At 19.1% G+C, this 10,346-nt stretch overlaps 2 protein-coding genes across 2 annotated transcripts in view; both read left to right on the forward strand. All coding sequences in view use genetic code 6, as the record gives it.

Moving 5' to 3' along the window:
- Positions 1–8,396, forward strand: part of TTHERM_01489720 (kinase domain protein) — a gene marked incomplete at both ends in the record, with an annotated part of 11,698 nt that extends 3,302 nt beyond the window's left edge. The window contains 20 exons of the mRNA XM_001025465.3: positions 12–101; positions 1,999–2,088; positions 2,350–2,439; positions 2,702–2,791; positions 3,045–3,134; positions 3,396–3,485; positions 3,739–3,828; positions 4,080–4,169; positions 4,421–4,510; positions 4,768–4,857; positions 5,121–5,210; positions 5,465–5,554; positions 5,809–5,898; positions 6,161–6,250; positions 6,511–6,600; positions 6,856–6,945; positions 7,209–7,298; positions 7,556–7,645; positions 7,908–7,997; positions 8,255–8,396. Coding sequence (XP_001025465.3) covers positions 12–101; positions 1,999–2,088; positions 2,350–2,439; positions 2,702–2,791; positions 3,045–3,134; positions 3,396–3,485; positions 3,739–3,828; positions 4,080–4,169; positions 4,421–4,510; positions 4,768–4,857; positions 5,121–5,210; positions 5,465–5,554; positions 5,809–5,898; positions 6,161–6,250; positions 6,511–6,600; positions 6,856–6,945; positions 7,209–7,298; positions 7,556–7,645; positions 7,908–7,997; positions 8,255–8,396 — 1,852 coding nt within the window. The remainder of the gene's footprint in view (positions 1–11; positions 102–1,998; positions 2,089–2,349; positions 2,440–2,701; positions 2,792–3,044; positions 3,135–3,395; positions 3,486–3,738; positions 3,829–4,079; positions 4,170–4,420; positions 4,511–4,767; positions 4,858–5,120; positions 5,211–5,464; positions 5,555–5,808; positions 5,899–6,160; positions 6,251–6,510; positions 6,601–6,855; positions 6,946–7,208; positions 7,299–7,555; positions 7,646–7,907; positions 7,998–8,254) is intronic.
- A 550-nt stretch (positions 8,397–8,946) lies between these two features.
- TTHERM_001489730 (transmembrane protein, putative) lies at positions 8,947–9,764 on the forward strand (the record flags this gene model as incomplete). Its single annotated transcript, XM_012800432.1, has 3 exons — positions 8,947–9,047; positions 9,113–9,433; positions 9,671–9,764. 3 exons carry the CDS (start codon positions 8,947–8,949, stop codon positions 9,762–9,764), a joined length of 516 nt encoding a protein of 171 aa, XP_012655886.1.
- Between the last annotated feature and the right edge of the window lie 582 nt (positions 9,765–10,346).

Raw genomic sequence — 10,346 nt, forward strand, 5'->3', positions numbered from 1 at the left:
TATTTAAATAGTAAGAATTAAATTGGTGACGAAGGTGCATCAGGTATAGGTTCTGGTCTAGCAAAATGCATTAATCTCTAAAATTTAACACTTGAACTTAGGTAAAAAACAGTTTTATTATTTTGGATTGTGATATTTTAAACTATAAAAATGAAAAAAAAATAAAAAAGCTCTTTGAATTTATTTGATATCTTTTATTTGATTTTTTTTTTTATTATTCTGCTAAAAGTATTTTATTTATTAATTTAAAGAATAATTATTAATTTAAAAGTTTATTCTATTTTGATATTTATTTAAAATTTACACAAATTTATTTATTTTAAAACTTTTAGCTTAATGAATTAATCATAAAAATTCAAAGTAATAAGCAAGTGTCTTAAATCAAAAAGATTAGTTATCTTTAAAAAAGAATTCTGATGATAAACAAGTGGCAAAAAAAGGATGAATAAATATAAAATGTTTGAATAATTGAATATTATATATTTTATTTTTTAATATTTAGAAAAAGTTTATTTAACCTAAAATATAAATAGAGAGATAGATTTTATTACAGATTTTATATTTATAAATATCATTCATATTTTTGTAAATAAAATGTGTAAAAATGAAAAAATGGTGAACTATATTTTTGAGTTCGCATTGCCAATATCCTTTATATCACTTACTTCCCAAAATTTTGATGTAAAAAAATAATTTATTTATGATATTATAATAAATTAAATTATTAATTACTATTCTATTATTTAATATAAAAATCAGATTTTTTAATAAATAAATAAAAATCTATTTCATAATAAGCGGCATGCAAGCCACGAAATTTATGTATAGCATCTTGCTATAATTAGAGATATTATAAATATTCATAAAATTACAGAGCTAGAAAAGAAAAATCTACTTATTAACATTATTTATATAATATTTAAGGACATTAACTACTAGAATTTTTTCAAATATGACTAAATAAATAACTGGTCATCTCTAATTCCTACTATATTTTTAATTATATGTTTTAAATACAAATATTATGTTTAAGTAATGAATATTATATTAATTTTTCTGCGATATCTCTTCATAAAACTAAATATATAAATTAATATTTGATAATTAATTAATCGTTGAATTTATTTGTTATTTTTATTCTTTTATAATTAATTAAATTCCATAAATTGCTATTCAATATTTTTGAAAAAAAAAATAAATGATATAATAGAATAACAAGTATTACAGATTAGAAGAAGTAATTATTAATTTTTTTATTAATATCCTTTATATTTATATTAATTAATAAAAAAAGTTTTTAAGCTCTTCACTTTTATCTCATTAGGTTCTCCATATTAATCTGAAGTATATTTAATTAAAAAATATTATTTTTATAATTATTAATATTTTTTGAATATTTAATTTACAATTTGTTTAAATAAATTATTTTTATAATAGAAATTATCTTCTTATTTATTGATATTTTTTATTAAAACAAAAATATTTTTGCTATTTTAACTTAATTTTCATTTCTATTTTCAATTTTTAATTAATTATTTATTATTCATTTTTTATTATTTGATATTTTTTCTTAATTTTTTGCTATTAAAACTTACACTTAATAAAAGCAGCTTATTTGTTTTTGATTGTAATATTTTTAATTATAAAAGTTAATTTAAAACATTAAAGCTCTTTTAATTTATTTGATTTATTTTCCTTTTCTTTTTATTATGATTTCTTATTTTTTCATTCTTAGTTAATTTTATTAATTATTAATCATTCTTATTATTTCATATTTTTTCTTCATTTTTCCTCCTAATTATTTAGAGTGAAATGCCTATTTAATTTATCAAAGGCTAAATGTAATATATCTTAATAGCATAATAAATAAAGCTAAATTAGCTTAAAACAGCTTTATTTTTGAGTTTATATAAAAACGGTATTTAAAACTCGCTTTTTGTAAACTTGTATGGCAATTACTCTATTTAATGATATATTTTTTCTTCAATATTTAAAAAGTTACAAATAATTTGGTGATGAAGGTGCATCAGGCTTAGGTTCTGGTTTAGAAAATAGCATTAATCTCTCAAATTTGACACTTGGCCTTTTGTAAAAACAGTTTATTTGTTTTGGATTGTGATATTTTTAATTTTAAAAACTAATTAAAAACAATCAAGCTCTTTTTTCTTTTTCTTTTTATTATGCTTGCTTTTTTTTTGTTCTTTCTTTGTTAATTTAACTCATTCATCATTTATTTTAAACTTTTGCTTTTGTTATTAATTAATCTATCTTATTATCTCATATTTTTTCTTCATTTTTTCCTTCTAATTAACTAATTAATGATAAATTTTTTGTTCAATACTTAAAAAGTTAAAAATAAATTGGTGATGAAGGTGCATCAGGCTTAGGTTCTGCTTTAGCAAATTGCATTAATCTCTCAAATTTGACACTTGGCCTTTAGTAAAAACAGATTATTTGTTTTGGATTGTGATATTTTTAATTATAAAAACTAATTAAAAACAATAAAGCTCTTTTTTCTTTTTCTTTTTATTATGCTTGCTTTTTTTTTGTTCTTTCTTTGTTAATTTAACTCATTCATCATTTTATTTTAAACTTTTGCTTTTGTTATTAATTTATCTATCTTATTATCTCATATTTTTTCTTCATTTTTTCTTTCTAATTAACTATTTAATGATATATTTTTTGTTCAATATTTAAAAAGTAAGAATTAAATTGGCGCAATTGGTGCATTAAGCTTAGGTTCAGGTTTAGCAAAATGCATTAATCTCTCAAATTTGACACTTGAACTTGGGTAAAAACAGTTTATTTGTTTAGGATTGTGATATTTTTAATTATAAAAACTAATAAAGCTCTTTTTTCATTTTGTTTTTATTGTATTTGCTTTTTTTTTTGTTCTTTCCTTGTTAGTTTAACTCATACATCATTTTATTTTGAACTTTTGCTTTTATTATTAATTAATCTATCATATTATTTCATATTTTTTCTTCATTTTTTCCTTTTAATTAACTATTTAATGATAAATTTTTTCATAAATATTTAAAAAGTGAAAATTAAATTGGTGAAGAAGGCGCATCAGGCTTAGGTTCTGCTTTAACTAAGTGCACTAATCTCTCTAATTTGGCACTTCACATAGGGTAAAAACTGTTTATTTGTTTTGGATTGTGATTTTTTAAATTATAAAAGCTAATTAAAAACAATAAAGCTCTTTTTTCTTTTTCTTTTTATTGTCCTTGTTTTTTTTTGTTTTTTCTTTGTTAATTTAACTCATATATCATTTTATTTTAAACTTTTGCTTTTATTATTAATTAATGTATCTTATTATTTCATATTTTTTCTTCATTTTTTCCTTCAAATTAACTATTTAATGATATATTTTTTCATAAATATTTAAAAAGTGAAAATTAAATTGGTGAAGAAGGTGCATCAGACTTAGGTTCTGCTTTAGCTAAGTGCACTAATCTCTCTAATTTGGCACTTTACCTAGGGTAAAAACAGTTTATTTGTTTTGGATTGTGATATTTTAAATTATAAAAGCTAATTAAAAACAATAAAGCTCTTTTTTCTATTTCTTTTTATTGTGCTTGCTTTTTTTTTGTTATTTCTTTGTTAATTTAACTCATTTATCATTTTATTTTAAACTTTTGCTTTTATTATTAATTAATCTATCACATTTTTTCTTCATTTTTTCCTTCTAATTAACTATTTAATGATATATTTTTTTCTTCAATATTTAAAAAGTAAGAATTAAATTGGTGCAATGGGTGCATCAGGCTTAGGTTCTGCATTAGCAAATTGCATTAATCTCTCAAATTTGACACTTAACCTTTTGTAAAAACAGTTTATTTGTTTAGGATTGTGATATTTTTAATTATAAACAATATAGCTCTTTTTTATTTTGCTTTTTATTGTGCTTGCTATTTTTTTTTGTTCTTTCTTTGTTAATTTAACTCATTCATCATTTTATTTTGAACTTTTGCTTTTATTATTAATTAATCTATCTTATTATTTCATATTTTTTCTTAATTTTTTCCTTCTAATTAACTATTTAATTATAAATTTTTTCTTCAATATTTAAAAAGTGGAAATTAAATTGGTGACGAAGGTGCATCAAGTTTAGGTTGGGCTTTAGCTAAGTGCACTAATCTCTCTAATTTGACACTTTACCTACAGTAAAAACAGTTTATTTGTTTTGGATTGTGATATTTTTAATTATAAAAGCTAATTAAAAACAATAAAGCTCTTTTTTCTTTTTCTTTTTATTGTGTTTGCTTTTTTTTTGTTCTTTCTTTGTTAATTTAACTCATTCATCATTTTATTTTGAACTTTTGCTTTTATTATTAATTAAACTATCTTATTATTTCATATTTTTTCTTTCTAATTAACTATTTAATGATATATTTTTTGATCAATATTTAAAAAGTGATAATTAAATTTATGACGAAGGTGCATCAGGCTTTAGTTCTGCTTTAGCTAAGTGCACTAATCTCTCTAATTTGGCACTTTACCTAGGGTAAAAACAGTTTATTTGTTTTGGATTGTGATATTTTTAATTATAAAAACTAATTAAAAACAATAAAGCTTATTTTTCTTTTTCTTTTTATTGTGCTTGCTTTTTTTTGTTCTTTCTTTGTTTATTTAGTTCATAATTTTATTTTGAACTTTTACTATTATTATTAATTAAAATATCTTATTATTTCATATTTTTTCTTCATTTTTTCCTTCTAATTAACTATTTAATAATATATTTTTTCATAAATATGTAAAAAGTGAAAATTAAATTGGTGAAGAAGGTGCATCAGGCTTAGGTTCTGCTTTAGCTAAGTGCACTAATCTTTCTAATTTGACACTTTAACTAGGGTAAAAATAGTTTATTTGTTTTAGATTGTGATATTTTAAATTATAAAAGTTAATTAAAAACAATAAATCTCTTTTTTCTTTTTCTTTTTATTGTGCTTGCTTTTTTTTTGTTTTTTTTTTTGTTAATTTAACTCATTCATAACTTTGTTTTCAACTTTTGCTTTTATTATTAATTAATCTATCTTAATATTTCATATTTTTTCTCCATTTTTTCCTTCTAATTAACTGTTTAATGATTTTTTTTTTGTTCAATATTTAAAAAGTAAAAATTAAATTGGTGACGAAGGAGCATCAGATTTAGGTTCTGATCTAGCAAAGTGTATTAATCTCTCAAATTTGACACTTGAACTTGAGTAAAAACAGTTTATTTGTTTTGGATTGTGATATTTTTAATTAAAAATGCTAATTAAAAACGATAAAGCTCATTTTTCTTTTTATTGTCCTTGCTTTTTTTGTTCTTTCTTTGTTAATTTAACTCATTCATCATTTTATTTTGAAATCTTTCTTATATTATTAATTAAACTATCTTAATATTTCATATTTTTTCTCAATTTTTTCTTTCTAATTGACTATTTAATGATATATTTTTTATTCAATATTTAAAAAGTGAAAATTAATTTGGTGACGAAGGTGCATCAGGTTTAGGTTCTGGTTTAGCAAAATGCATTAATCTCTCAAATTTGACACTTTATCTTAAGTAAAAACAGTTTTTTTATTTTGGATTATGATATTTTAAATTATAAAAACTAATTAAAAACAATATAGCTCTTTTTTATTTTGCCTTTTATTGTGCTTGCTATTTTTTTGTTCTTTCTTTGTTGATTTAACTCATTCATCATTTTTTTTTAAACTTTTGCTTTTATTATTTATTAATCTATCTCATATTTTTTCTTCATTTTTACCTTCTAATTTACTATTTAATGATATATTTTTTGTTCAATATTTAAAAAGTGGAAATTAAATTTGTGCAATGGGGGCATCAGGCTTAGGTTCAGGTTTAGCAAAATGCATTAATCTCTCAAATTTGACACTTTACCTTGGGTAAAAACAGTTTATTTGTTTTGGATTGTGATATTTTTAATTATAAAAACTAATTAATAACAATAAAGCTCTTTTTTCTTTTTCTTTTTATTGTGCTTGCTTTTTTTTTGTTCTTTCATTGTTAATTTAAATCATTCATCATTATATTTTGAACTTTTTATTTTATTATTAATTAATCTATCATATTATTTCATATTTTTTCTTAATTTTTTCCTTCTAATTAACTATTTAATTATAAATTTTTTCTTCAATATTTAAAAAGTGAAAATTTAATTGGTGAAGAAAGTGCATCAGGCTTAGGTTCTACTTTAGCTAAGTGCACTAATCTCTCAAATTTGACACTTGATCTTGAGTAAAAACAATTTTTTTGTTTTGGATTGTGATATTTTTAATTATAAAAACTAATTAAAAACAATAAAGCTCTTTTTATTTTGCTTTTTATTGTGCTTGCTTTTTTTTTGTTTTTTCTTTGTTAATTTAACTCATTCATCACTTTATTTTCAACTTTTGCTTTTATTATTAATTAATCTATCTTAATATTTCATATTTTCTCTTCATTTTTTCCTTTTAATTAACTATTTAATGAAAAATTTTTGTTCAATATTTAAAAAGTGGTAATTAAATTGATGACAAAGGTGCATCAGACTTAGGTTCTGGATTAGAAAATTGCATTAATCTTTCAAATTTGGCACTTTGCCTTAAGTAAAAACAGTTTATTTGTTTTGGATTGTGATATTTTTAATTATAAAAACTAATTAAAAACAATAAAGCTCATTTTTCTTTTTATTGTGCTTGCTTTTTTCTGTTCTTTCTTTGTTAATTTAACTCATTCATCATTTTATTTTAAACTTTTACTGTTATTATTAATTAAATTATCTTATTATTTAATATTTTTTCTCCATTTTTTCCTTCTAATTAACTATTTAATGATATATTTTTTCTTCAATATTTAAAAAGTGAAAATTAAATTGGTGCAATGGGGGCATCAGGCTTATGTTCTGGCTTAGCAAAATGCATTAATCTCTCAAATTTGTAACTTGAACTTGAGTAAAAACAGTTTTTTTGTTTAGGATTGTGATATTTTAGATTATAAAAACAAATTAAAAACAATAAAGCTCTTTTTTCATTTTGTTTTTATTGTATTTGCTTTTTTTTTTGTTCTTTCCTTGTTAATTTAACTCATTCATCATTTAATTTTAAACTTTTGCTTTTATTATCAATAAATCTATCTTATTATTTCATATTTTTTCTTCATTTTTTCCTTCTAATTAACTATTTAATGATATATTTTTTCTTCAATATTTAAAAAGTGGAAATTAAATTGGTGACGAAGGTGCATCAGGTTTAGGTTGTGCTTTAGCTAAGTGCACTAATCTCTCTAATTTGACACTTCACCTAAGGTAAAAACAGTTTATTTGTTTTGGATTGTGATATTTTTAATTATAAAAACTAATTAAAAACAATAAAGCTCTTTTTTCTTTTTCTTTTTATTATGTTTGCTTTTTTTTGTTCTTTCTTTGTTAATTTAGTTCATAATTATATTTTGAACTTTTGCTTTTATTATTAATAAATATATTTTATTATTTCGTATTATTTCTTCATTTTTTCCTTCTAATTAACTATTTAATGATTAATTTTTTGTTCAATATTTAAAAAGTGGAAATTAAATTGATGACGAAGGTGCATCAGGCTTAGGTTTTGCTTTAGCTAAGTGCATTAATCTCTCTAATTTGACACTTTGCCTTGAGTAAAAACAGTTTTTTAGTTTTGGATTGTGATATTTTTAATTATAAAAACTAATTAAAAGCAATAAAGCTCATTTTTCTTTTTCTTTTTATTGTGCTTGCTTTTTTTTTCTTCTTTCTTTGTTAATTTAGCTCATTTATCATTTTATTTTAAACTTTTGCTTTTATTATTAATTAATCTATCTTATTATTTCATATTTTTTCTCCATTTTTTCTTTCTAATTAACTATTTAATGATACATTTTTTCTTCAATATTTAAAAAGTGAAAATTAAATTGGTGCAATCGGTGCATCAGGTTTAGGTTCTGGTTTAGCAAAATGCATTAATCTCTCAAATTTGACACTTTAACTTGAGTAAAAACAGTTTATTTGTTTAGGATTGTGATATTTTTAATTATAAAAACTAATTAAAAACAATATAGCTCGTTTTTCTTTTTATTGTGTTTGCTATTTTTTTTTGTTCTTTCTTTTTTAATTTACTCATTCATCATTTTATTTTCAACTTTTAGTTTTATTATTTATTAAAATATCTTATTATTTCATCTTTTTTCTTCATTTTTTCCTTCAAATTAACTATCTAATGATATATTTTTTCTTGAATATTTAAAAAGTTAGAATTAAATTGGTGATGAAGATGCATCAGGTTTAGGTTCTGGTTTAGCAAAATGCATTAATCTCTAAAATTTGACACTTTTACTTGAGTAAAAACAGTTTTATTATTTTGGATTGTAATATTTTAAACTATAAAAGTGAAAAAAAAATAAAAAAGCTCTTTGAATTTATTTGATATCTTTTATTTGATTTTTTTTTATTATTCCGCGAATACTATTTTATTTTCTATTTTAAAGAATAATTATTAATTTAAAAGTTTATTCTATTTTGAAATTTATTTTAAATTTACACAAATTTATTATAAAACTTTTAGCTTAATGAATGATTCATAATAATTCAAAATGAAAAGCAAGTGTCTTAAATCAAAAAGATTAGTAGTCTTTTAAAAAAATTTCTGGTGATAAACAAGCGGCAAAAAAACGATGAATAAATATAAAATGTTTGAATAATTGAATATTATATATTTTATTATTTAATATTTAGAAAAAGTTTATTTAACCTAAAAAATAGATAGATAGATTTTATTATTGATTTTATATTTATAAATATTATTCATATTTTTGTAAGTAGATAAATTATTTTTTAAAAATAAAAATATTTAAAAATTAAATTTACTAAAATAAATTAAATCTTCTTAATCAAACCCTCCGGTTTCTCTAAAAAGGATAAAATAATTTGATAGTTTTAAAAAATGTTAGAAACAATATATAAAACATCGTATATTAACTCACTAAAATTGGTGCTACCCCCCTCTACTCTTGATTTTTTTATTTACCATTACAATTATTTTTTGTTTTACTTTTATTTTTCAGGAATTTTTGATTTTAAGAAAATTTTTATTTTTTGTGAATTTAAAGCAATTTAAGTGTTTTAATTTGTTAATTAGTTTTTTATTTAATTAATATTTCTTTTTTTAATTGTAATTATTTTTTCTTCTATTTTTCTTAATTGAAATAATTTTACTATTAACATTTGCTTTTATTATTTAATAATTAATCTTATTATTTTATATTTTGTCTTCATTTTTTTATCTAAATCAATAATTAATTAATAAATTATATATTTTTTCTTATTTATTTAAAAAAAATTGGGAATGAAATTGGTGCAATCAGTGCATCAGACTTAGGCTATGCTTTAGCAAATTGCACTAATCTCTCAAATTTGACACTTTACCTTATGTAAAAATAATTTATTTTTTTTAGATTGTGATATTTTTATTTATAAAATTAAATTTAAAACAATATAACTAACTCTTTTTATTTGTTATTAGCTTATTATTTGATTTATTTTCTTTTTCTTTTTTATTCAGCTAATCTTTATTTTATTTTTCAATTTTAAATATAATTTTTAATTAAAATATTTTATTCAATTTAACTTTTTTTAGTATTTTATTTTAATTTAATATAATATAAAAGTAATTGCTAAATCAATGAATCATAATAATTGAAAGTAAAAAGCAAGTATCTTAAATTAAAAAGATTAGTTTTCTGTATAATATATTTCTATTGATGATAAACAGATGGTGAAAAGGGATGAATAAATATTAAATATTTGACAAATTGTAAATAATATATTTTTAATAAGATAATTTTCTCTCTATCTTATTAGAATTTAAATAATTTATTTTGATTAAAAATTAATATTAAGGAAATTAATATTTATATCATTAATTTATAATTAATAAATTAGTATCCTTTAATTAGATAAACTGTTGAAACTGTTTAAATTAAATTTTATATAAATCCTCTAGTTTTTATTTAGTTTAAATAAAGAATTTAATTTTTAAAAATAAAAAAACATTATCATAAAAAAATTAATTTTATTTTTATTTAAATATTTAAAAATAAATCTCAAATTATTTTGATTTGATTTGATTTTTTTAAGAAAAATATTTTAAATTAATTATTTAAAAATTCTATTTTTCTTTTTTAAAAATTATTTTTAATTATTTAATATAATTTATTTATTACATAATTTAATTTTATAATTTTATATTAACTAAAATAAGACAATTTTAAATCAATAAATATATTTTATTATTTAATAATTTTAAAAAAATAATATTTTTTAATATTTTTAATACTTTATTGA

The sequence above is a fragment of the Tetrahymena thermophila genome (assembly GCF_000189635.1).
Source record: "Tetrahymena thermophila SB210 genomic scaffold scf_8254230, whole genome shotgun sequence".
Lineage (NCBI taxonomy): Eukaryota > Ciliophora > Oligohymenophorea > Hymenostomatida > Tetrahymenidae > Tetrahymena > Tetrahymena thermophila.